This window comes from Taeniopygia guttata, chromosome 24, assembly GCF_048771995.1.
Source record: "Taeniopygia guttata chromosome 24, bTaeGut7.mat, whole genome shotgun sequence".
NCBI classification, from domain to species: Eukaryota; Metazoa; Chordata; class Aves; order Passeriformes; family Estrildidae; genus Taeniopygia; species Taeniopygia guttata.
In genome coordinates, this window is record NC_133049.1 from 3,003,014 (window position 1) to 3,029,520 (window position 26,507).

The following is a 26,507-nucleotide window of genomic DNA, read 5'->3' on the forward strand; positions in this document are numbered from 1 at the left end:
CCCTGTCTTGTTCCCTGACTGCCTGGAGGTAGAGAGGGAGAAAAAAAGCAAAAAGAGAGGAAAAAATGGGCAGTGGATCCTTAAAAGCTGCTGCTCTCAGACCCTCTGGATCAGACCCAATTTGCTCCTTACATTCTTGTAACTGGCATCAGAACACATGCGTAGAAGCCAACCCTTGTTTCCTGGTGGTAAAGTTTATTCTTGTTTTACTCAGGACCCTGGGTACCCCAGCCCCAGCATCACCTGGGTGGGTGACAGTCACTCCTGCAGCATCACCTCGGCCACCCCCCGGCAGTGCCCATATCCCAAATCCTCGTCCATCACCTCCTGCACGCTGCCTGGAGGCGGCTGCTTCCCAGGGAGACAATTCAGCTGCCTGGTTCAAAGCAGAGGGAAAGTTTCAGTGCTGGCAGATCTGGGGCAGAATTTTAAGAATGTCTGAATTTCCTCCCGCTCCGTCTGAAGTGAGGCACATCCAAGGATGCAGCCCTCGGCTTTCATCCTCCTCACCGCAGGCATTGGAGCTGTTCTCCTCTGAATCTGCTCTCCCGGCTTCGTATTTCCTGGGGTGTTTTAGAGAGTGGCTCTGCCTTTGTAAATGCAGGGGCATCCTAGAAAAAATACATATCATTGACTCTAAATGCAACAAAGCCTTGGCTTTTAGTGCATCCTCCCACCTCAGTCTGTGGGGATGTGGTGGGATGGGGTTGGTTCTGTGATGGGAAGAGGTGGATGTTGTGATGGGATGAGGTGGGAGCAATAATGGGATGAGATGGGTGCTAGGATGGGATGAGGTGGGTGTTGTGATGGGATGAGGTGGGTGCTGTCATGGAAGGAGGTGGATGTTGTGATGGGTGCTGTGATGGGATGAGGTGAGAGCAATAATGGGATCAGGTGGGTGTTGAGGGTGATGAGGTGGGTGCTGTGATGGGATGAGGTGGGTGCTGTGATGGGATGAGGTGGGCATTGGGATGGGGTGAAGCGTTGCCATGATGGGATGAGGTGGATGCCGTGATGGAATGGGGTGGGTGCATGATGGGATGAGGTGAGAGCAATAATGGGATCAGGTGGGTGTTGAGGGTGATGAGGATGGGGTGAGGTAGATTTTGTTGTGATGTGTTATGAGTGGATGAGGTGGGTGCTGTGAAGGGATGAGGTGAGAGCAATAATGGGATCAGGTGGGTGTGAGGGTGATGAGGATGGGGTGAGGCAGATGTTGTTGTGATGTGTTATGATGGGATGAGGTGGAGCTGCTGGGTGCAGAAGGATTTATCTGTGTCTCAAACAGCCGGAGATTTGCATCTCCCACCATCTCCTCTGCCACCTTGTCATTCTCAGCCCTTCCTCCCTGGGGAGTGTGAGGCCCTTTTGTAGCTGTGGCTGCACATCTCAGGTTATCTGAGGACACGGGGTGCAGGGAGCAGCAGGTTTGATGACAGCAGGGACACGCATGGAAAAGCTGTGGTGCAAACAGTTGGAAACTGATAACTAGCAGTGATGCCTTTGCCAGGAGAGGAAAAAAATGCCTGTAAATTTGCTTTGTTTTGATATTCAAATAGTCCTTTCTGTGCATGTGCTGATGGGTACGCTGGTGTTATGGCATTATTAGAACAAAATATTCAGACGATTCCTAACAGAATTTGTGTTTCACAAGCTACATGGAAATGTTGGCTTGGAAACTAGAGTGGTGTTAGAAAACTGTTTCTCCTGGGGGTAATAACTGGCCTGAGTTGGTCTGCAGGATTGGGGCTTGGAGTGTGGGATCCAGGTGAATTCTCCCAGGAATCCCTGCTAGACAATGTTCCCCTCCCCAGTATGAAAGGAGCACCCTAAATACAGACCAGGGGGAGCCTCAGCCCCTCCTGCCCTTGATCCCTTTTCCTCACGTGCTTCCCAGCTTTGTGGGATGTGAAAGGCTGTTGTGAAAGGACAGCTCTGCTTCTGCTGTGTAATGGCACAGCTGAACCCGGGGCAGCATCCCCCAAGATCTCCTCTGGCTCCATCAGCTTTGTGCCTGGATTCCTCAGCTGAGGCCAGGCTGAGGCTCTTAGTTCTTCATTCCCACCGAAATGAGCAGCAAATCAATGCAGGCCTAATAAAAGATGATTGGGAATTGCTAATAGGAGTGTGGGAGGGCAGCCCTGCCTCCCAGAGCCAAGATGAGTATGGATTTTCTTGTGCCAGGGACTGTAAATGCTTCTGAACTCCCCAGGGATCCCTGGATGCTCACTCTCTCCCTTCACCCCTCATCATTCTCCCCCTGCCTTAAAAAGGAACCTGGCAAAGGCAATTAGCTGGGTTAATTAGCTGGAGGTGGCAGGGAGGGCTCAGCCTGGGTGGGATGGAGCGAGCTGGGACAGGCTGCGTGCTGGGGGCAAGGAGCCCCTCGATCAAGGGCAGGGTTAGATTGGATATTAGGAAGAAATTCCTAACTGTGGGTGTGGTGAGGCCTTTGCACAGGTTTCCCAGAGCAGCTGTGGCTGCCCCTGGCCTGGCAGTGTCCAAGGCCAGGTTGGACAGGGCTTGGAGCAACCTGGGACAGTGGAATGTGCTGATGGTGGGAGGCCCCTTCCAACCCAAACCATCCTAGGATTTTATGATAAGATCATCTGCCCTGCTCCTGCCCTGGTCAGAGTTTGGTCCCCATCCCACAGTACCTGTGCAGGGCAGGAAGGGGAGAAGCGAGGTCAGAGAGTGGGAACACAGTTGGAAAGGTTCTCACTGCCTGGCTGCTGGCCTTCAACTCCAGCTCCTGGTAGCTGCTCTCTCCAGCTCGCCTTATTTATGGACTCACCTCTCCCCCGCTCTCCTCCCTCCAGCAGCCAGGGTCCCAGCACCCCAGAGGCTCCCCATCAGCGCAGATCAGCACCAATAAACTCCCTGCTCCGCTCTGTGCTTGGCAGCCAAACCCCTCCTGCCCTTCACGTTGGCGCTGCTGGGGGATGATGTATGAAATCCAAGTCGGTTTGATTCATACGAGTTGTGTTCACCTTGCAGAACAGGCTGTCACCAAAAATAATAAACCTCCTTGTTTTAATGCCTGGAGAGGCTGTTGGACGAGCAGCAGGACAGGTTTAGATCCTCTTCCAAGGAAAAGGACGCTTTTGAGAAAGATGGATTGCAAGCCACGGGATGGCTGCACGAACGGTAAATAATAATTAGAGCTGTGTCTGGAGGCTGCATGGGGAGCAGGGACCTGTCAGGCTTCGTGTGGCACTGTTGCTCTGGACAGGACAATTCCTGACCCACGGCCTGTAAGGTCTAAATGATGTTGCCAAGAGCAGGGGGTTGGCAGTGCGGGGTGAAGTGACTCGTCCCATGTCACCCAGGAGAGAGGTGGCACAGCCCTGGGTGCTGCAGCTGCTGGTTCATGCAGGGATGGGGATCAGGGTGGCTGTGGTTCATCATCCCTTACATCCACAGACCTTTGCAAGAAGAAAAAAAACCCTGCTGGGCAACTCTTTACCCCTTGATTTATAGTTCATCCCTTGAATTTTTCTCATGACACAGCATAGTCCTTCCCTGAGCTCACACCTGCTTCCAGGAGGAATTTTCTTTGGAGTAAATGCACCAGCAGAGTATCCAGTGAGGTTGTGTCTTTATCTCTCTCCTTTTTGAGCAGCTTGGCATCAGACCTGCCTCCAGCAGGGTGCTGAGTGCCCCCACCACATCCCCTTGGTCCTTCTCCCTTTGGATTTTCTGCAGTCTCCTGCCTCAGGATGTGATGCCCAAAGCCCCACTGTCCTCCATGTCCTGGAGCAGCCCACACTGCACATGGCACTGAGGCAAAAAAGTATTAATGGGGGGAAAAGTTAACCACGTTTATTGAACTGCGAAAAAGGTTGTTTTTACATCCCTTTATTGGAATATAAAGACAGCTTTTATAACCTTTTAAAGGGGCATAAAAGCAGCTTGGAGACCAGAAACCTCGCTCCAGTGGAAGGCAGGGGAAGGGAAAGGGAAAGGGAAAGGGAAAGGGAAAGGGAAAGGGAAAGGGAAAGGGAAAGGGAAAGGGAAAGGGAAAGGGAAAGGGAAAGGGAAAGGGAAAGGGAAAGGGAAAGGGAAAGGGAAAGGAAAGGAAAGGAAAGGAAAGGAAAGGAAAGGAAAGGAAAGGAAAGGAAAGGAAAGGAAAGGAAAGGAAAGGAAAGGAAAGGAAAGGAAAGGAAAGGAAAGGAAAGGAAAGGAAAGGAAAGGAAAGGAAAGGAAAGGAAAGGGAGGAGAGCAAACATCTGCCACGTTCTGAGGTCAGGAGTAGCTGGGGGGCTGGCTGGAGCTGCTGAGACCCCAGGTCTGAGGTGGATGTGGTGTCTCCTCTTGGGGAGGTTTGCAGCCCTCGCTGGGCTGGAACAGTGTTCCTCCCTCTACAAGTGCAGAGCCCTCCTGGGAGGAGAGGTGTTGGACATCATGAACTCACCTCTTTCATTTTTCTCCCCAGTCTTCTGCGAATAAATACTGCTTTGGTTTCGTTCCTCCTGGAATGAGGGAGGAGGGGATGTGTAAAGGTCTGGCCTTGAGGCTGGAAGGAAAGTTTGCTCTGTGACTGCTCTAGCCTCTCCCATGACACTCAGCCTCTCTGGGGCTTCTGGGTGGGCCAGCTCACCACCTCAGTGGCCCAGAAAGCATTGGTTAATTTGGGATCTAGGGCTGGCACACTCATGGGCAGGATATCCTCTCTCCCCTGATGCTTTCAATATTTCGGGAAAAGCACAGGGGTGTACAGCAATCCCTCTCCTCCATGGCACAGGATTCGCTGCCTCCTTGCCCATCCAAATCAGCAGGTCCAGCTGCTGTTGGGATGTGGTTGAGAGCAGCATCTTCAAATCCAGGAGGAAGCTCCTTCCTGCTCTTCCAGAGCTCCTGGGCAGCGCTCCGAAAGCATTTGGCCTTGCAGGTGGGTAGAGCCCGACCAGTGTCGCTGTCGAGGCAGGACGGGAATGAGAAGACTCTGACCAGAAGGCTGCTGAGAGTAAAACTCTGGTTTATTCAAAATACACTGCTCTTTTATACAGAGCTTCATGAGGACCAGCTCCATTGGTCCTGAAGTGAAAACAACTCACACCATTGGTGCAGAGTGCTTGACACACAGTGATAGAGCTTAACTATAAACAATGTGAACAACAAGAGAGATAGAGAATTATTTACATTCTTTTCCAACCCTTTCCCAGGCTTCTGCCTGGCTAGAAACTCTCCGTTTCTCTCTTTGAATCTGAAACCCACAGACCAGCTCCTGCTGGCACGCTCCTCCCAGAACGGAGCTGGATTTTCTCCACCCAGTGGGGGAGATGTGCCTTTTCCTTTGCCTTGTTCCCTCAGCGGTGGCTCTGACACGACATTAAGAGAGGAGAGTGACCTTTCCACTGGTCTGCAGCTCCAGACTGGGGAGGGGAGAGCTGAGCTCTGTCTGCAGCAGGCACCGCTGGAATACGGATAGGTCACGGGGCTCCCTTATCCCCACGCCATCTCCCAAATAATAAACTTCCCGAGATAATGTTGTAGGGCTGTAAAGAGGACAGGAGCAGGAGCAGCTGCTTCTAATTTCACTTTATGGGGAGGGAGGCGATGCTGAGAGCACCCCGCATTCTCGGCACATATTTTTCATCATTATAGGCAGAAATGCCAGAGCTCTGACAGATATTAATGCAGTTCACACCAGGAGAAAATCTTCTTTCCATCAGGCTCCATGTGCAGCAAGAGGGCAGTGCCATTTGCAGCCCTAGGGAGGATGTGTTTGAAAGGTGATGTGTTTTTTACCTGGGAAGTTTTATTCCCAGACAAAGTTCTGTTTGGAGAAAGGGCACCTGAAGCCATCCCACTGGGAGCTGTGGGATCACTCTTCACGGACCTGGGTGAAGGTGCATTTGCAGCAGCACTGGGAATTAATCTGGATTTTGGTGTAACTCGAATTCCCCTCTCCTGTCTCTGTCATGGCTGTGTGTCACCACGGGGGTGTGATTGTCCCATGGAGCAGTTCTGTGACCTGGGCTCCCATCCTCCCCTAACCCACAATGATTCTGTGAGGTTTTCAGACTTACCCCACAGGGAACTGCACCTCCTTGCACCCCTCAGCCTCCTTTTATTTGCTTATCCCACTAAATATTCATCAGTAACATTTAAGACAAAGGAAAGAGATAATTACAAGGGGAGAGTTTTTTTGCAGTATTAAAGGTTAACAGAATTCTTGGCATTTGTGCCTTGTCGATCTCCATGTAATTATGCTCATTTCCCAGAATTCAGAGGCGACTGTGCCTGTTAACGCTCAAAGATGGTACCCCGGGAATTAAATTTATGAGATCATTTCTCAAAATCTTCAGATTCAAACCAAGCATCTTGCTTAATGGCATGACTATTATTAATATTATTCTTGGATGCAGAGAGCCGTGAGGGTCAGAGGACCGGGGGCAAAACTCAAATTGATACAGACAGCGACGAGCCTGGACTCTTTTCCCAAGGAATGTGCTCGAGCAATTTGGCAACTTCAGGGAAGCAGGCGGGCAAAAGATGGGTGCTGATTTGAGGTGAAAATGGGAAAAAACCCATTTTTGACAGCAGCTGGGAAAGGAAAGCTTGGTTTGGAGGTGACTGATCCCAGCCCGGAGGCAGGTGCAGGCAATAGGGAGAGCAGTGGCTCCAGGAGAGGCTGATTCCAAGGATGCAGAACACCTGGCAGTGGCTGGGCTTTCACCCAGCACAGCTGAGCACGCTCAGTGCTGTTAAAAGAGGGATTTTAGGGGCTATGCTCTTTGCATTTCTTTTTAGTGCATGTGGCTGTCTAAACTAAGGTATGTGCTCCTTCCCTGATGTCTGCTTCCCCTGGTTTTGTAGGGGACTGAGCAGTTTTCTGTTCAAAAAGGGGTCTGGGGGGGAAGCTGAGCTGGAGGGGGTGAACCAGCCAGGCTTTTTGCTGCTCCCTGCAGTTGAGGATGTATGTGATATCCAGATGGGCTGGGAAGGCTTGGCTCAGTGTGTTTGCCTTGGGACCACCCCAGGAGGAGACACAGCAACTCTTGGAGCTGCTTTTCTAAACAATTATCCAGCACAGAGCCCCCAGACTGTGGGCAGAGCCTCAGAGGGGGTAGCACCTTGTGTTTTCACATTTAAGGGAGCTGTGCTGGAGCTCCCAAATACCCATGGTGAGATCTGAGGAGTGTCTGGCTTTGCTTTTCTGCTCATTCAGCTTTTTCCCCTTTTCACTGATGGCAGGGATTGAGGTGTAGTGCTCTGGGTTAATGTCACACACTTATCAAATGCCATTAGATGGATAATGACATGGCTTTATCCCACATCATCCCTGTCCCTGGCACCTGAGCTAATCAAACACGGCTGAGGATGCAGTGTCTGTATGGAAGAAGTTTTTTGGGCTGTTTGTATAGCAGCATAAGCTCACAAGGAAGCCATGAGAAACAGACTTATGTGAAATCAATATTGATTTGTACCAAGGATCAATCCCAGTTCATAATTCTCTCTATGCCAGTGTGGCTTGGTAACCCTTTGATCAGTTTTTTAACTCTTTGCATAGATGTTTAACCTGGAGCCTGGACCTGCAGAGGTGTCACTTCATAAACCTGTGTGCCTGGCTGGGCTGGACAAGGCCCAGGCACTGAGGGCAGTGGGAGAAAGGACTAATCCAAAGGGAAAAGTCAGGCCTTGAGGGCTCTTTGCATCCCGCTGACCTGATGTCCCTGCTGCAGCACTGCCTGGCCCCTCTGGAATGTACAAAGAATCCCAGGATGGTTTGGGATGGAAGGGACCTTAAAGCTCATGAAATCCCACCCCCTGCCATGGGCAGAGACACCTTCCACCAGCCCAGGTTGCTGCAAACTCCTCCAGCCTGGCTTTGGACACTGCCAGTGCTGAGATGTTGAGTATCCTCAAGGATGCTGCTGTGGGTTAGGGCTGGCAGAGCTGTGTGGGAATTTTGGCTTTCCTTTTCCTCTGGGGATGTGCTCTGGGTTACCTGGTGAGATGGTGCAGGGAGATCAGTCCCATGCTGGGTTTTCAGCACCAGTTTGGGACAGATTTGCAGCCTTTTCCAGGGCACCTGCTCCTCCAGCCCCTTGGCTGAGGCTTTGCAGCACAGCCAGGGGTGCCCTGGAAGGAGTTAATTCGTGCTTGACAATTCTGAAGTCCCTGAGCAAGCGACAAACCCGAGCCCAGCAGTTTTTTAAAGGGCAAACAAAATGTTCCTTTTTTTACTGCGAGGCACTTGGTGCAAAGCGCAGGCAGAGCAGGGCAGCGTGGCTTCAGGGGAAGGCTCCCAAAAGCACATTTTATTTAAATTTAATAGGATGGTTACTGTAAGTTTATCTAAACTGCAGTTAAATATTAACAGCATCTCTAGCAGGGATTAATGGGGTCTCCTGTGTTGTTCTTAAGCACCATGAGGAGGGTGCTGGGAGGGTTTGAGGGCTGAGCGCCCATGAGGATGCTGCTTGCATTCCAAAATCTGCCCTAGAAACAGCCCTGAACAGGCGATTTCTCCAGCTCGGAGCGGGAATGCCTTTGGGGCGAGAAGGGCTCAAAACGGCCGAGTAAGGTTCCCAATCATTGTTCTTTAATTGGGGCCACCGTTAACGAGAGGATAAATGAGGCAGCGAGCGCTGCGTCCTTTGTGGCTCCCGTGAATGGCTGCGGACACGGAGGGCTCAGCAGTTATTCAGGAAAAGCTCCCCCGGACTCGTGTGTCATTCACCTGACTAACGCCAAGGAAATGAAGCACTTTTTGTGCAACTCGGAGTTTATTGGAGGATAATGTGGTATGCGGTAGCACGGCGACGTTAGAAAATCGTGTTTTCATTTGGAAGGAACCAGAGTGTCTCGAGCATAAATTATGTTTCTGATCATATTTGGCCATTTCAGATTAAAAATAAATTTCCACTTTGGGGCTATAGATTGCCATCTATCAACTCCCTGAAAAGGGAAAAAAGGAATTAAAAGGAAAATCTGGCTGTACGAATTGCCTTGCTATGACCTACTTATTGAAAGTAGTTTTTTGTTCTCCAGGAGTGAAATCCATTGGTGTGGGGAGGTGTAGGATTGTATGGATGTAGGTTTGCAGACAGGTCTGTAGGGTGGGAGGATCTTTAACTTGGGTCTGCAAGCAGCTACAATAAAATAGAAGATAGAGTCGTGTTGGATACTTCAGAGGAAGCAGGAAAAAATGCAGCAATATTGTTTCCCTCGATAGAGGAACTTGAACCGCGAATTTGCATCTGATTATCGGCCTTTGGGACCACTCAGATCTGCAGATTAGCTGTTTAAGGCTTGATTTTGCATGAAAAGCCCAAGACTGGGGCAGCATTTGCTGGGAGGGTCCTTGCAGAAGGAGTCGTGGTCCCTTGCAGCAATCCAAATGCCATCATTTTTCCCTGTGGGACATTTTTGGGATTGATTTGCTCCCTGCTCTGCCTCTCTCTGAACTTCCACCTGCCCAGCTATCAGCAGAGATGTTCCTTTGGGAAGCAAACCCACAGGGCCTTGCTCCTTCTGACCCATTCTCCATCTGGGCTTTCAGCATTCTCCCCTCCAGCTGACATCTCCCACTGGAAAAATCCTTCTCCTGGTTCCCTCCTTGCCGCTGCATCACTTCCCACCCTGCTCCTGCTGCCCTGTTTGTGGTCTCTGCCAGGAGAGGGGGGCCTTTAGCCTTGCTGGAGAGGAGAGCAGTGAGATGGATACGGAGATAAAGAAACACCTCCAGTGTGCTCTGCTTGGCTCTCTCTGTTTGTCTCCTGCCTGTTGCTCGAAATGAGGGAAAAAAAAAAAGAAAAAAAAAAAAGACTTTCACCTAAGTAGGAAGAAAGGGAAGAAGCTGAAAGCGAGAGGATGTTTGGTGCTCAGATGGGCTCAGCCCGTGTGCAGCAAAGTCTGCTGCTGCTGTGGTCAAAACCCAGTGAAGGAAAAAAGACTCTCTCATCCCCAGAGAAGGCTACAAAGCTCTCTTTCTCTCACTGCTGAACCTTCACAGCTGGACTCAGTTGCTGGCTCCACTGCTGCTGGAGCAACTGAATTATTTAAAGGAACCTTGATTTGGTTTTCTCTTTGCTGTTTTCCCGCGTTGTGTTTATTGTCTATAGATATTTTTATAGTCCGAAGCAATTACAGCTGTCAGAAAAGAGACGAGCTGTGACAGGCTGATTTATATGTACATTGTATGTATGCAAGAGAGGGAGGGAGACCAGGGATTCTGCCGGGCTTTAGTATGCAGGAGCATATTGGATGTAAATTCCTTGGGATTTTCAAACAATGCTGCTGATGATCTCCTAACAGTGGGCCAAATTCAGCCCTGGCAAGGGCTGGAACAGCTCTGCAGGTCACATCTGCCCCAGCCTCGCCTGCTTTCAGTGCAGGGAGGTGTTTTTTTCGCTCGTAATTTAAGATGCTCCTGGCGATCCGGGGCTGAATTCCGTGTTAAAAGGTTAACTGGCTGTGGTTATTGGAATCCCTCCGGTTTTGCTGACACAGGAGTTGGTCTTTGCCCATTCAAAGGAGCGGCCCCACAAAGAGCAAGTTCTTGTGTGATGGTCCTGCAGGTATCCCAGCGGGGTCTCCATCCTGCCAGGGGTGCCTGGACGCCGCAGCAGTCAGCAGGATTGCAGTGTTTTATTCTTTGCTGTCTTGTACACCCCGATGCAAAGGACACAGCCCTGGATAGTTTTTTCCCCTGACTCTGATGGTCTCTCCTTACGCAGTGAGGTTTCAGAGACCCCTCCCATGTAATTTGTGGCCCCACATATCCGCTGAATGCGGCGTTCCCCCCTCCCTTGGCAGCTCTGACAGCCGAGTTCACTGCGGGGATTAAAGTCCTCCTGCCAAGAGCCGGGGAAAGCTGCCGTTCCCTCTGGGAAAACACAGGGCTCCAGGCAGCACGTCCCACCAGCGCTAAATTCAAGGAGCAGAGAACCTTCAGACAAGGAAAAAGTAGAGAGACTTGCAGAGCAATCCCCTTCTCGTATGGCCAGTCAGCATGCACAATAATAATAAAGCTTTATTTGATGGAGTGTTTCCTCTGGCCGGCACAGCTCATAATGTTTTAGAGATTAAATAGCACAGTTAGTGAATTAAGCAGTAGTTTACAGGGGATTCGGAGACTCCAGGGATTAGTAACGGGCTATGGATCTTTTCACATCTAGGTCACCAGTTTGAATCCAGCTCAGGTTGCCAGCAGCAAACTCAAAAACAACCAAAAAAAAAAAAAAAAACCACCCCACGTTGATGCTGTGCAAAAGCTGCCGAGCACATGGTGGGGGAATGGGGGAATGGAGGGAGGATTTTTGGATAAGGCACAGCAGGGGGGAGAAGTTGTTGTCCCTAAGGTTGGGCTGCAGCAGCTGGAGGGTTTGAGGGATGCAGCACCCCAAAAGCTGTGATTTAACTGCTGCCTCCAGGACTCTCTGCTCTGAGGATGCTCCCCAGCACCTTTTTACCAGCATGGAATTGTGCCTGGAAATATTAATGTCTTTAGCCACTAGCGGAGGGAAGGAGGAATTACTCGGCATAAGCAAATGTGATATTTGTTAAATTATGAGCTGATAAAAAGTACACGGGGTCCGTGCTTGCGGCTGGGGAGGAATTTGCCACTTAAGCTCCCGCTGTGTCTGTGAGGTGCAGGGGACCAGAAGGACACGGTCCTGCCTCTCCTCATCACAACCTGGCTGAGGGGGAAGGGGGGGATATTACCCGTGCCTCAGTTTCCCCTCCTGCACAGCGACTTTGCCGCCCGGGATGGGGAAGGTGCGGAGGTAGAGGAGGGCAAAGGGGAGACTTGTGCGGTGCTGGCTGCGGGACGCAGGTAAGCGCAGGGGGAGAGAGAGGAGAAAGGAAGGGGGTTTTGCATCCCCCCCGAAGAGCGCGGCGCGGCGGGGGTTAATGTGCGTGTCCTCCTGCGCATCCCGCCCCGCTGCCGCCCGTGTGCGGGGCTCGGGCCGTGCGGGAGCCGAGGCGCCGGGCAGCGCTGGAGCCGCTGCCATGACAACCCCGGGGATGCTGCCGGCCGGGGCCGGGGTGCTGCTGCTGCCGCCCCACCGCATCCCCCCCGCCCGCCGCTGAGGCCAGCCAGGGGCTCCGGCAGCCTGACATCCCCGCGTCCTGCATCCCGCCGTCCCCATCCTGCATCCCGCCTGGACCAGTCCCCCGGCAGCGGGGCGGGAGGAGAGGAGCTGCAGGGCATCCCGAAGGCTTCTGCCCGCTGCGCCTTCTTGCGCCTGGACACCTTTGCTAGCTCGCCTCGGGGGTGTTTTTTGGGGTTTTTACTGGTTTTTGGACTGCCCCCGCCTCGGGACAAGCGTGCGGGAGTGGGGTACAGCCGGGCCCCCCCCCGGCGCCTCCTCGCCCAAGTGAGCCTCGGACTGCTGCCCGAAGAACCGGCTCGCCCAGCACCTTTGCCACTTCTCCTCCTCCTCTTCCTCCTCCTCCCCCCGGCCCTCCCGTCCTCCTCCCTCGCCCGAGGACAGCGGGACTCCCTCCGATGCCGCTCGGCAGGCTCAGCGCTCGCAGCCAGCCTTGCCGGGGGCTCTCCTGATCTCCGTGGAGCTCCGCAGCGCTCGCCCCGGTGGTTTTGCTCCCCCCCATCCCTCCTCTCCACCCACCCCTTCCCCCTTTTCGCCTTGTCGGGTGTGTTTTTTGCCTGTTGGAAAAGTCCCCGCTGCCCAGGATGGGGGTCGGTGGGTGCTTGGCCCTGCCCTGGAGGTGCCTGGTCGTCCTCTGTCTCAGGCTGCTCTTCCTTGTGCCCGCAGGAGTGCCCGTGCGCAGCGGAGATGCCACCTTCCCCAAAGCCATGGACAACGTGACAGTGCGGCAAGGGGAGAGCGCCACGCTCAGGTAGGAGCAGCTGGACGGGGGCTTTGGGGGTCGGGGGGTCCTGCTTGCGTGGGGACTTGGGGGTCGTGACTCAGTTTCCCCGCGGGGGATGGATGCGCCGTGCCGGTTGGCGGTACAGGATGGCACCGGGCAGCGAGCGGAGAGATTGGAGTGCCAGGGGATCGGGCTTGGGCTCAGCCCTCCCAGTTGTCTTCGGGAAAGTTACCGGGGGATGAAAAATAAGGGAATGCGATTCCCTTTTGGCGTCCTGCCCCACAGCAGTGCGAGGCACGGGCTCAGCTGATGTCGGTACCGTGGCTCGATGGGTGCAGGTAAATCCTGCTCTGCTCCTGGAGTGCAGCGCCCGGGGTGCCTCCATCCGTGTCAGACCGCCCCAGCCTGGGGAAAGGCAGAGTTGTTGACCCCCTGGTGTGGCTCTGTGCCTTCATCTCGGGTCCAGACCCGCTGGAATGGGGAAGTGCAGGATGGGGCTGGCTCCGGGCAGGTGAATGCTCGGCTCCTTAAAAATCCCCTTGCTCCAGAGGCAAAGGGTGGCTGCTCCCTGGCAGCATTCCCTCCCTGGGAAGGGGAGAGATGGGGGCTGGGCGTTGCACCAGGGTCCTGTCTCCTGCAGCAGCGATCCGAGGGGTTCAGGGGCTGCCAAGGAATCCGTAATTTTGCTCAGCATAATTTCTGGGACATCTTATGCCCAGACACTCGTCCCTGTCCTCACAGCAGATGGGCGCACTCATCCCGGAGGATGTTTGATAGGGACATTAAAAATCAAAAGGCAGGTTTTAATTGCAGCGCTGGGAAGCGGCGCTTGCAACTCCGGCATGCTCGGGAGCGACTTTGCTCCTCCGGAGCATCGCGGAGGTGACACCAACATCTGCGGGGCCAGCTGGGTGTGTGCGGTGACACCGCACTCCTGCTTCGCACCAGCCAGCGGAGAGGGGCCGAGCCAGGGCAGAAAATAAAGCCCCGGGAGGAATTTCAGCAGGAATTTTCCTGCGACTCGGTTGTTTGCAGCCAAATCTTGCGTCCCCCCCACCCCGCCAGCCCCTGAGTGCTCCTGGGAGGGTGGGAGCTGTGTTGTGGCCATTCCTCTGGATTTGTCTTGCATCATGGCGCGACTGGGCAAAGAAGCTGGAAAAAGGGTGGCAGAGGATGGAGGACAGAGTGTCTTGCTTAGGAATTTGAGCTTGGCTTAAAAAAGTAGTATCTTTTCTTTCCTGAATCGCTGTGTTCTCCCAAGTGCCAAAAATCTTACGGACCCTGCTGTCAAAGAGGGAGGGGTCTGGGCAGTGAAACACACGGGGTGGCAGCAGCTGGGTGGGTGCTCTGCAAACTTATGGGAAGAGGTTTTTGTGGGGGCCTGCACAGGGTTTTGGGCACGGATCAGGGATCTTGATCCGCAGCACGGATGGAGGTGCTCTGCCCTGGCACTGGGTGGTTGCTGGTGTTGGAGGAGAACAAAGGGAAGCTTGGGTGAGTCAGCAGGAGGGATTCTTCTGTCAGGGAGGCTTCATAGGAAGGGGACAAATCCTGCCTCTGGGAGGTGGCTCTGGGGAGGGAGGGAGGACAGCAGTGTGCCTTCATCCCAGAGATGCCAAGCGTCCCAGTAGGGCTGGGAGCTGCTCTGGTGGCAAGGGATGTCTGTGTCCCCTCATCAATACAGGTGTGCCCAGGAGAGGGGCACGTGGGCTTTGGGATGTGCTGCCTGTGCTGATGCCATTCCTGCCCCTGGGATGGGGATTGCTCTTGGAAATGAATGCCTTGCTGCCACCGCCAGCTGGGTGTTGTACTGTGGTGACAGAGACATGCAGGAGCGTGGTTTTGCCTGGGCATTTGGAGGTGTTTTCCTGCTGGTTTGGGGTGGGAGCAGCTGGACCAGCAGGCAGTGGGGCATTGCTGCATCCCCCGGTCTGTCCCAGTCATGCTGCACTGTGGCAGGAGCTGGGAGGAGCAGAGCATGTGAAAACCAGAGGAAATCAAGGAAGCATGAATCTTCCTGCCTGCTCCCCTCCCAGCCCAGTGTGCCCATCGATTTGTTGTGGAGGAGTTAACTTGTGCAGAATAGCAATTCTGCTACAAAGGCTCTGGCAGACCCCAGCGATGCTCCTGGCCACCTCCTGCCCAGCCCTGCATGGGTGGCAGTCAGGAAAGGGAAAAAAAATCAGTCTAATCCAATCCCACTCATTTCCATGCAAGGTGGGAGGACAGAAAGCTGCAGCCCAGGATTTGGAAGGAGAGATGTTTCTAGAGGTCCCTTCTTGGTGTTTCACAGATGCCAAAAGGGAAGAGCAAGCTGAAAACTCAGCAGCAGAACTTGCTGCTTCTCTGGAGCACTTGGAAAGTCCTGTCCCACCCTCTTCCCGAGGGAGAGGCTTTGGCTTTTGGAAATAGGTTATTTTATTGGGGTGGCAGGTGCTGAGGAGCCCAAGCTGTTGTTGAGCAGCCATGCCCTGCCAAGAGGCTCTTTTCAGCTCTGTCCCTCCAAGCAGAGTGAATTCAGTGCTGGGAAAAAAGCTGGATTGAAAACTGCAAGGAGACTTCTCTCTGTAAAGGCTTTGCTCCATACAATCCACTGGAGGGAATCAGTTTAGGACATTGGAGGTGTTCAGATGTTTCCTTCTGTCCCGTGATGTTTCTGCTGCAGGGTACAGGCATGTCGTGGATACCAGCACTTTAGATCACTGTGTTAAATTTAAATCAAGCTTTAGATGTTGGGTTAGGGCTCCTGTGTGGGATAGAAGGGGTAGGATTTACTCCTGGAAGCAGCAAAGCCTGTGGGAATAGGGAAAGGATTTGAGGGTGTTGTGCCAAACAGGACTGTGTTTTTACTGATGGATGTGTTGCTCCTGCCTTTGGGGTTACACTGAGGAATTGTGTGCAGGTGAAGGTCAGAGTTTTCTGTCCTTCCTCCTGACCCCAAGCACAGATCATGAGGATGAGGCTGATCTTCATCCCCTCCCACCCTGTCCAGGCAGCTCTGCCCTCACCAGTAGCGAGTGGCTCATGTGGAGAGGACCCATCCTGAACTCCCATGCAGTGCTTGAACCGAGTCCAGGCATTGCTGAGACCTTTGGAGCAGCTCTCTGGGCACCAAAACAAATGGCTTGATTATGATTTCACTTTAATTGGCATCAGTCAGCGCTTTCCATGGCGAGGCTCTGACATTCCCATCAGCAGCACAGGCGCCTGCATGGTGTCCCCCCGAATCCACCGGTGCTCCTCTCTCCATCTCCTCTGGTTTCCTTGGCAGGCTGATGCAATTCCTTAATTTGTTCCCCTCTTTGATTCCAACACCAAAAGTCAAATCTGAGTTAAACAGGAGGCAAAGCTTTTTTTAACCCTGATGTTTCCTGTGGTTCCCACTCAGGCTTTGAAAAGGGCTATGAGCTCTGTCACTGAGCTCTGTCATTCTTTACCTAAGCCTGTTTTGCAAATTTATTTGGCCCCTGTTGCGCTCTTGAAATAATTTTGTAGAAATGATGACTTGGCTGTGAAACAAAACAAAATCAAGCATGTTTGTTTGATGGGTGCAAACAGAAAGTGCTTGTTTGCTAAGCAGAAAAGACTATTTTTCAGAGATGGGTCTGTTTTCTGTGACTCTTTGCTGCCCCATCTTTTCCCCTTTATTCACAGGAATTTGCCTCGCTGTGTTTTTATTGTGTAATAGAAAAATAGGAATGATCTCCAATGGGTAAATGTGGTGTGTTCCTGCACCCAGGTCCTGGGGGAGCCTTTGTGTCTCCCCCAGTGCTTTTCCTGCCAGCATTTGAGCGAGGCTGATTCTGGCTGAGGTTTTGGGCAGCTGCCTTTGTGGTTTGCAGTCAATGAGTGCAGAAATCCTGTGGGGGGAGGAAGCCAGAGGAGCCCATTCCAGGCTGTCTGTGCCTGGGAAAGCCTTGGCTGAGTCAGGGGGTGTTCAGGGGGGCTTAAAGAGGAGTGCCCAGCACTGGGCTGGGCTCCTGGTGTGAGTAACAAAGGCCAGACAGGGAAGAGGATGATGATGATGATGAAAGGGGCCAGCCCTGATTGCTAAACCTCCTCTGGTGGCTGCCCAGCTCCGTGTCCATTTTGCTCCAGGCTCCCACTCCCACTCTGAGCTGCAATAACCCCACTGAGGGAGTGTTGCTTGTCCACCCTGTCCCACCAGCTGAGAACACCCCAAGTTAGCTATTCCCATCTCCTGCCCTGCCCAGCCAACTCCTCCCCTTCCCTGCACAATCACCACATTCCTTATTTCCAGATCAGTGCTCATCTGCCTCTCCAGGGCTCAGACCTGTGGAAAAGCCATCCCATTCCGATGGTCTCCACACCCAGTACCTGGTGATTTTCATCCTGCTGCAGTTATTTATTTCAGAGACTTGTGGTTGCTTGCCTGACCATTTCCCAAGCCCAAAGTGGGAGATATAGCTGGGGATTGCAGAGGCTAAGGTGTCACACCTTTGCTTTTCTCAGTCCCTGAGCAGTAAAGGAATTCTGAGCACCTGGGATGGGCTGGGAGCAGCTTCCAGCAGTCCTGTGGGGATGGGGTGAGGACAGAGCTAAGCTGCACACTCATGTCTTAACCAAAGTTAATTCCCCTAATTCTCCAGTATCCACCTTTGCACTTCTCCTTCAAACCTCTCTCCTTTTCATCCTGAGGTTTCGGGAATAAATTCAGGGCTGTGGTGACCCCTCCTGCACTAAGGTGAGGAAGGAGCAGAGCGTGTTCTGCATCCCTCATGGTGCCACTTCACCCCTTCTTCTCTTCCCCTTGTTGCTGAGCCCTCCTTTCTGGTCAGGGTTTTGTCCCCACATTCCTGGGGATGCCCCGTGGGAGAGGCTGCAGGAGCCCCACGTGCTGGGTTTGTAGCTCACGAGCCGATCGCTTTGCTGGCGATGGCACGTTTCTGAAAGAGGAGTTTATTACCAAAGTGACATGTCAGCAAATCTCTGCCACCTCTCTCCCATCTCGGAGATGGAATCAGCTTAAAGTGGTGAAAAAAAATTGTCATATGCATGGATTATTCTTTTTTTTTTTTTTTTTTTTTTTTTTCCCTGAGTGCAATTTCCATCTGAGATGAGACAAGCTCCTGATTGCTGTGCCAGAGGAGGGTTTCCCTTTATAGCTTTCCTGGTAGAGCTGCTGCCTCTGGTTCATTGGAGCTGGGGTCTCCTAGGGGACAAAGGGGAGCTTTTGTGGAGCTGTCACCTCCACCCTGGCTTAAGCATCTCACATCTGGAAAGGCTGAAGTCAAACAGGCTTTACCTTGGGATGGGGAAGGGAGCCAGAGCAGCCCCACAGGTGGCCAGTGGAGACATGCTGGGGGTGGGGGTTCTAATGGTTAAGGCAGGCTTGGGAAATGGATTTCCAGTTGTCAGCCCTGCCCTCGGCTCCTGGTGTGACGTTAGGTGCCCTCCCAGGCCCTATAAATGGCTTGATTCGTGCACAGCAATTGCAACTCTTCCTTTCTCTGCTCCATGAGTCATCTGCTTGCGTTGCGGTCTCTTTGTGGCAGGATTCATCCCTCTGCAAGGAAAATGCTCAAAGTGTCCTCCTGGAGGGCACTGGGGTGTCCACCCATGTCCTGTCCTTGCTTGGGGTTTGAAGAGGGAACTGGGAGCTTTATCTGGTTGGCCATGTCATGGAATTGTCATTTCAGGGGTACCTGCTGTGTGGCTGGGGTACTGCAGAGCTGCTGGGAGGGTGGATGGTTTGGTGGGAGCTGAAGTAAAATCAGGGATATTGGGACCTGGAGAAGCAACACCTCTGTGGGGCTGCTCACAGCCCCAAAGCCTGCTCTGAAGCTGCATCACCAGAACCACGAGCTGATGTAAGCCTCAGACTTGAGTACTTGTGGGTGCCAGTCCAAGGGATGGCACCTGGCCTCACCTCTAGCCTTTGGCTGTCCTGAGGTGCTGTCTCAGTGCCACCCTGGCAGAGCCCTTTGGGCCATGCTGCTGCTGGCACTGCAGAGCTGAGCTGGCAGCTCCACATGTGTGTTAACAGAGGTGGCTTGGGGATGTGGGTCATCTTCAGCTTGCCCAAGTATTTGTCACTTCTGTTGGCTTCGCTGGAGTTACTCCAATCTGTGCCGTTGGAAAAATCCTCTTGATCAGACAGAGTTGTTTTCTTCCCCCCAGACCTGCCAAAACCTGCCACTTCGAGCTCAGACACCCTTATTTTCCTTCAGAAGGAAAAAATCAGGAAGGAGCTAATCTACGACCACATCAGTGGGAGCCTGGGCTAATAGAAATTGTAATGAGAATCCAGAGCCAAACAAACAGGCAAATGGGGAAAATGCAATCCCACTGATGCGACAGAGAGATTTATGCCAGTGAAGGGGCTGATCCAGTGCTCATTAATGTCACCAGGCGTCTTTATCCCAACTGTAATGGACTGGGGATCAGGTTGGAAGACAGCATTTCAGCCCTGCTACAATATGCAGACTGTTAGCGGGCTGTGTGTGGAATAGCAATGTGGAATTCCTTCTCCTCGGGGTTTGCTCGTTGTTGCATGTGGCACCTTTGCAAAGCAAGCGGGAAATACCTTCTGCTCTCCTTGGGTTTGGTTCTCGGAGGTGCAAGGCTGTGAAGGAGCCAAGTCTGAGGCTCAGGCTTGGCTGTCTGGTTGCTGCAGCGTCTGCTGAGCCGCCAACAGCATCTCCATCGTGTGGATATTAAAAATCCTGGTTTAAATAAGGATTCTTCAGCTGACGGGGAGTGGTGTTGGCTGTCACCACCACAGTCACGCTGGGAAACATCCTTAGTTTATGTGCAAAGTGAGGAGGCAGATGGGTGGGTATGGAAAATCTGCGGGGAAACTTGACTTTGCAGCTGGATTCTTCCCTGGAAAAATCAGGGAGAGAACTGGGACAAGGTGTGGAGAGCTGAGCCTGGTCTGAAGGTGGGGACACCTTTGGGGACAGTGCTGAATAGGAAAGGACACCAAGGGTCAAATAGGAGAGGAGTGAGTCCAGCTCTGCATGTCAATGAGGACAGAGTAAATAAGGGATAAAACCACCTTCCAACATGAGCAGCTGGTGAAATATCACAGGATTTTTTTCCCTGAGATGGGAGATTTTGTCCGGCTCTGTGTCTGCAACCATAAATGGCTCTGACACCTGTGTCTGTTTTATCAGACACATGCAGAGCCCCGGCCATGATCCAAACATTCATTACTTGGGATTTTTGAGTCTCTTTTTCCCTTTTTTTGTCATGGTGGGATCATTATTTTCGCAGCTTCACATCCTCAGTTCAGCAAAACCAGCGTGTTTTTCAGCCTCATGGTTTTTACACATATCTAATAAGAAGCATGAGAGGAAGCTGTTGAGAAAAGCAAATTCTCAAAGGTATGAAAGGAGGGCAGGGCAGCTCCAGGCTTGGAGACACTACCAAATCTCAAGGTTCTTTGGACCTACAGATAGGCACAGCACTAATATTTGAAGGCATATTTGGGTTCTTATCCTTCAGTCCTCCAAATTTGGTTATTTATGTGTAGGGCTTTATTCCTTAAATAACCTTAAAAGCCATAAAGATAATTTTTAATTATCTTGCATCCTTTTTTCTCTCTTACAGTCCAGTAGAAAGCTCTTGATGAGCTCAAAGGAAAGGTGACTGAGGTGAAAATTCAAGGAAGTATTTTCCAAGTCCTTTTTCTTCCATTACTATTCAGCAGGCACTGCGAGAGCACCTGCTTCTATTTTCATTCAAAAATTTCAGACTTTTATAATTTGTTAAGTAAGAAAATACTTTTTCTTTTTTTAAATTCAAACCCAGATATTTTTATTGAACAATTCATTTCTTTCTTGCATACCTTGACTTGAAAGGATTTGACTTAGAATTCCCTTGTGGGGGAGAGGGCAGGCTTGGGTTTGCTTGGAAAAATAGTATTTCTTCCCTTTTATCTGATTTTGTGAGTGCAGTGAAGCATCTTCTCAAATGTTACAAGAAGTTGTCAGATGAAGCTAAAGCAAGATTTGGTTTAAAAGTGTTTTATAGGAAATAGTGAGATTCTGATTTCATTCAGTCTCAGAAGGGAAGGATTTCTGGACACACGCAGTTTCCCTTTAGCTGAAAAGAAATCTTTCCCTACTCACCTCAAAACTGCTTTGCATCTCGGGTTAATTTTTCCATCAAACTTCATCTCTGCTATTGCTTACTACTGTGTGGAAGAGTTGCTTTGTTTTAAATCAGACAAAGCTTATTTTGAATGATGTTTTCCAAGGCCAAATTTCCAGCTGGCCAAGGCATGTCAGGACCTTGTTTGCTCTGCAAATTTCCACAGTGTGGAAGTCAGGGCAAAACGTGGCAGCGTTGGGAGGGAGCAGTTTGGAGGTTCCTCATGGTGTGTGTGCAAGTGATGCGATTTAGCTCTCTACAAACACGAGGAGACAAAGGTATCTTGTTGACCTTGACCAGTGGAATTGAAGAGTCTCTTCCCTCTTGCATCCTGTGGCAGGGCAGGATGTGGGGTCGATCTCTTCTCACGATTAATGAGTGATAGGACAAGAGGAAACGGCCTCAAATTGCACCAGGAGAGGTTTAGGTTGAAAATTAGGGAATATTTCTGTACCAAAAAGGCTGTCAAGTGCTGGAATGGGCTGCCCCAGGTGGTGGTGAAGTCCTCATCCTTGGAGGTATTTAAAACCCACGTGCACGTGGGATTTGGGGACACGGGTGAGTGGTGGCCTGGGGGAATGGTTGGAGTTGATGGTCTTAGAGGTCTTTTCAGCCTGAACCATTCTGTGGTCAGAAAGTCAAAGTCCCATCTTTGGGTGGTTATTGCTTTGTCATGGAGGTGGTTGGTCAGGGGAGATGCTTTCGCTGCTGCATGTCAGCTGGGCTCCTAAATTTCTCCTGTTGTCCTTGTCTCCTGGAGGATGGCAGCTGCAATTTCCTTGCTGGTTCCAAGCCAGCAGCTTGCAGACTGTTGACATTGCTCAGCAGACACGGGGCCTTCACCTCAGACACCTCTGTGAGTCTGAAAACAACACAGACATTTTTGGCCATCCAGAGGTGCTCTTGGTGACCTCCATTTGTTCAAGTGGCACTGCCTGAAATAATCTGAGCTACTGAAAGGATCACAGGGTGTTTAACATGCTCTTGGTCCCTCTAGAAAAGGCTGCAGGCTTGGTGGCCGTGCATTGTTAAGGAGGAACCTCGCCCACCTTGATGGCTCTGACCCTCTGGTGGTGGGAGCTGCAGGATTGGTGGGAAGGGAAGGAGAGAAGGTGCAGGTGATGCCCTGAGCTGTGCCACCCACGCTGGAAAGGCAGGCTGTTGAGAGGCACCGTGGGGCTGCTGAATGAGCACGCCGGGGACGTGTCAGCTCTTCCTCTCAGCTTCCCTCCGCAGCGCCAACTGTCAGTAATTTAACTAACGTTTTGTAAATAAATGTGGCATTCGGACAGCTGTCACCGTGCCTGTTATAAACACTCCCTTTGTCACTAAAAGCTGGCAGTACTGCTCCGTTTCCCCTGCAAAGGCAGCCACCACTGCCAGTTAGCTCCCAAATCCACGGCTGTCAAGGAATCTCATGCCGGGCGGTGGCTGGGACACCGCGGCTTCGCACAGGGAGACACTGCCAGGGCCTGGTGAGAAGGCAGCTTTTGCATCTGAAAAATAAATAAATGGCCTGAGCAGTGAGTGAGAAAACCCATCTGAATGTGGCTGTAGGGCTGGTTCCCAGCCAGGAGCCCGGGCGGTCCAGCTGCAGTGTCAGCGGTGGCACTTGGGTCTGCTGCCATCTCATCCCAGCTCCATGGGAAGCTCTGATAGGATCAGAGGGGGTGCTCAGCCAGACCTGGGATCTGATGTGCCAAGGGAGTGATTTGGTACAGCATTGTGAACATTTTCACTTTGAGCAACCTGCTCTTGTGGAAGGTGTCCCTGCCTATGGCAGGGAGTTGGTTTGAGATGAGCTTTAAGATTGCTTCCATTACCCAAACCACTCTGGGATTCTATGAAAAGTGGGCTACTCGCTCATAGGGATTTGGTTTTGGGAAATTTGGAGTCTCTGGGACTGGTTGGATTTGAGTGGTGAGATCAGCCCTTTGAGATCTGCCTTCTGCCCATTGGTCTTGCTCAGCACACTTGTCCTGTCAGGAGCAGACTCTACACCTTCAGGCAGTGAGGATGCTTCTCCTACTAATGAACAGGACTGGCACACATTGCCCGGAAAAGTTGTGGCTGCCCCAGCCCTGGAAGTGTCCAAGGCCAGCTTGGACAGAGTTTGGAGCAATCTGGGATAGTGGAAGGTGTCTCTGCCCACGGCAGGAGGTGGAATAAGATGATCTTTAAGGTCCCATCCATCCCAAAACATACTGGGATTCTATGAACCTGGAGAAGAGATACTGTTAGGTTTCTCCTTGCTGGGAATTCTTGATTTTGTGCTGCTTTTCTCCTCTCATCTTTCTGGGCCTTGCAGCTCCAAACCCCCTTTCCCTGGATTTTCTGTCCTGGTGCAGGCTGGTTTTACTTCCAGCTGTCAGCACCTAAGGCCTGGCCGTGCTGCAGCACTGGGTGATGCAGACAGTACAGAAATCAGCACATGACATCTCTCTCCCTCTAAGCTGCTGTAAAATTAGCTTCATCTCAAGTGGCAGAAAATGATCATATCCTCGCTTGAGGGCGATGAAGAATATTCCTGAGTCACTGCTAGTGATGAAACAGGCAGAAAATCCAGAGTGATACACAGCTGCCCACTCAGTTCTAATCGCTGAGGCCATTTGCTGCTGCAGAGCCTTAAGACACAGCTTCCTCCTCCTCTCCCTCCCTTTCATCCATCACTCCCCATAGAGGCCAGGGCTGCAGATCCCAGCAGGAGCAGAGCAATTTCCTGTCCCACCAGCGAGGCTGCAGGCTGTGAGCAGCGTGTCCTCTTTCCCTGTTCCTCTGAGACGAGAGGAGGGGGGTCAAAGCTTCCCTTTCTTACAGGAATCAGAGAAAATATATGGAGCCTATCCTTCTCAGGTCTCCTCCTTCCACACTGTGATCCTGCAGTCTGGGAAAAACTCTTCTCTGAGCTCAGCCTCCTCTCCACAAATTTTCCCTGCTGCCTCTGAAGCAGCTGCTGTGCCCATGAGGATATTTCCTTTTTGTCTTTCTCCTGCATCAGCTTTAGTTCAAAGCCATCTCCCTGGATTTTTATGTCTTGGATAAAGCCACCCTCTTCCCTACAACTGCCAGCTCAGTGCTTGGGAAACCTCTTGCCAAAATTGCTGGCGACTAAGGCCAAAAAACCCCTTCAAAACAGGGATGATCAGAAGCAAAGTGCTGTAATCCTTCTCTTCCTTGCATATGCTCCCTGGCAGCACAGCAACAGGAAGAACTCCTTGAAGGATGCTTCCTGCAAACCCTGCCCTGCCAGCTTCCCCCAACTTCAGATGGAATCCCCCCCACGCTCCAGGGGCAAGTTGGAGATTCTGAATTGCCTTCTCCTTCTGGCTCTATCACCTGGTTCAGCAGCGTTTAGAGGGAAAACCATTACAATCCTCCAGTTCATGCAGGTGTTTGAATGAACACTGTGTTCTCCAGTCAGGGCTTGTCAGTATTTATCCCTTAACCTAGTTTTCAGATGTTCTCTATCCTGCAGATTTGCAGGATATGCTATTCACACAGAACTCTCCTGGTGTCAGACTTCTGCTAGGATCGCTTCACCGCTCCCGCCAGCCTGCCACAGGAATTAAGCAGCGCTGGCAGCAGAACAGGGAAAAATGTGTCGGAGCAGGGCTTCTGCCAGTGTCAAATAAAAATATTGCACAAGCTCGCTTCCCCCCCAGAAACTGCTGCACCAACGTGGGTTTCCCGCACTGGTCGACCAAATCTGGGTGGTTTTCTGTGAATCCTGCTCCCTTCCACCATCCCAGAACGCTCTGCATGCCGGGCAGTTATTTGTCAGCACGAGCAGGTGCAGAGCTGCAGGACATGGGCTGAGCATCTCGCTTTGGTGGTTATTCCAGCACACAGCCGCTTTACCCTCCCGTCAGGCAGCACCAGCAGCTTAATTTCCTGTTTTCCTCATATCTTTCCCCAAAAAACACAGTCTGGATGGTGTGTTTTGGGTTGAGTTCAGCAGGATAGCAGTGTCAAAATGAGTGTAGGGCTGGGAATTTAGGGGTTGAGTGTTATAACAAAGCACCCCCTGAGCACAATTCTTTCTGCACGTGTCAGCCATCGGCACATGCAGAGACCAAATTTGTGTGTGTTTATCATGGGATCATAGAAATGCTCGGGCTGGAAGGGGCCTTAAAGATAATCTAGTGCCAACCCCCAATATGTAAATAAATATCTATATTTATATGCAAAAAATGTAAAATGTACAAAGTTGGTTTTTATTTTAAAGATTAATATGTATTTATATTTAGATACCCTGTGAGCAAAGCGGGGAGGAGTAATTCATGCAGATACCTGGTGAGAGAGGCAGTACACAGGGACAAAGGCAGGGGAGATAGAGCAGATGGCAAGCCTGGATGCCACAGCTATACCCCGGAAAAGTGTTTCTGTGGAAAAGCAGCACTGGGGGCTCCTTTTGGGAGAGGTGAGGGGACAAACCTGCTGGTAAATGCTCCAATCTTTTCCCCTGGTGCTGCCAACTGCTGCTTGTTTCCCCTGCTGTGAATCTGAAACCACCCTGCTAACCTCTGGCGAAATCAGGGGGATAACAAGGATGGAAGGCTGACTTTGTTTGTGCCATTAGATTATTTATTTTTTTCCCTGGCTTGGAAAGGAAGAAATAAAGTTGGATTTCAAGTGGGGTTGTTGCAGTAATGGAGGAAAATGAGATCTGCTCATCAGCTGCCTTCTCCTTCCTTGTGTCCCCATAAATAACCCTCCTCGCGCAGAGACAGCTCAGCTCCTACACAGGGGACAGAGATGGCTTTGGGCTCCTATTTTTTTTTGCTGTGGCTGGAGGGTTGCTTCCCCTCCCTTTCCTGCCTGCAGTTCCCCTCCTCAGAGCCCACTCCTTCCCTGGGCTGCTGTCAGGTAAAGCAGTTTCCCTTGCCTGATGGAACAAAGGGGAATGGCTTCCTACTGTGAGAGGGCAGGGTTGGATGGGATATTGGGAAGAAATTCCTCCCTGTGAGGGTGCTGAGGCGCTGGCATGGGTTGCCCAGAGAAGCTGTGGCTGCCCCATCCCTGAAAGCGTTCCAGGTTAGTTTGGATGGGGCTTGGAATAACCTGAGATATAGTAGAAGGTGCCCCTGGCAGGGGGATGGGACTGGATGACCTTTAAATTTCCAACTCAAATCATTCTGTGATCCCATGATTCCAAGGATTTTTGGCTGGGTTTGACATGCAGTTTAGCCTTGCTATCTGCCTTAAATTCATTCACACTTTCTTTGTGGATTCATGGAAGAAAGGTCCATGTGTTCCTTTTCCCCTTCACCGTTCCTGCTGGCTTTTGTGAATCAGCTGCCTGGTTTTGGTCAGGTTTTACAGGGAGGTTACATTCCTACAACTCCTATGAAAACAGTAAAGCTTGAGAGACCTCATTATTCCTCTGAAGTAAAGACAGAACGAGCTCAACTCTCGTATGAGACACCTGAGAATCCGTGTGGGTGCTGGTTATGTGCAAAACTCAAGGGAAGAGGGAGTGCCAACCTGGGCTTGCATCATTTAAGGTTTAAAATGTGTAGGAAACCACACATCTTCCATGCAATGTGTGGAACTGCTCATTAAATGCAGCAAGGAGTGCAGGTGGGGAGGGTTGAGCGCTC

At 51.5% G+C, this 26,507-nt stretch overlaps 1 protein-coding gene across 8 annotated transcripts in view; it reads left to right on the forward strand.

The window, feature by feature from the left end:
- Positions 1–26,507, forward strand: part of LOC100226286 (protein CEPU-1) — a 363,323-nt gene that overhangs the window by 211,521 nt on the left and 125,295 nt on the right. For 3 of the 8 annotated variants that reach the window (XM_041720916.2, XM_030290832.4, XM_072918168.1), the window contains exon 2: positions 12,732–12,816. In XM_041720916.2, the coding sequence (XP_041576850.1) occupies positions 12,732–12,816 (85 nt within the window). Of the gene's footprint in view, positions 1–11,635; positions 11,789–11,906; positions 12,817–26,507 lie in introns of those variants that run through there. The other 5 variants (XM_030290835.4, XM_072918169.1, XM_041720917.2 and 2 more) reach the window with 5 other exon arrangements.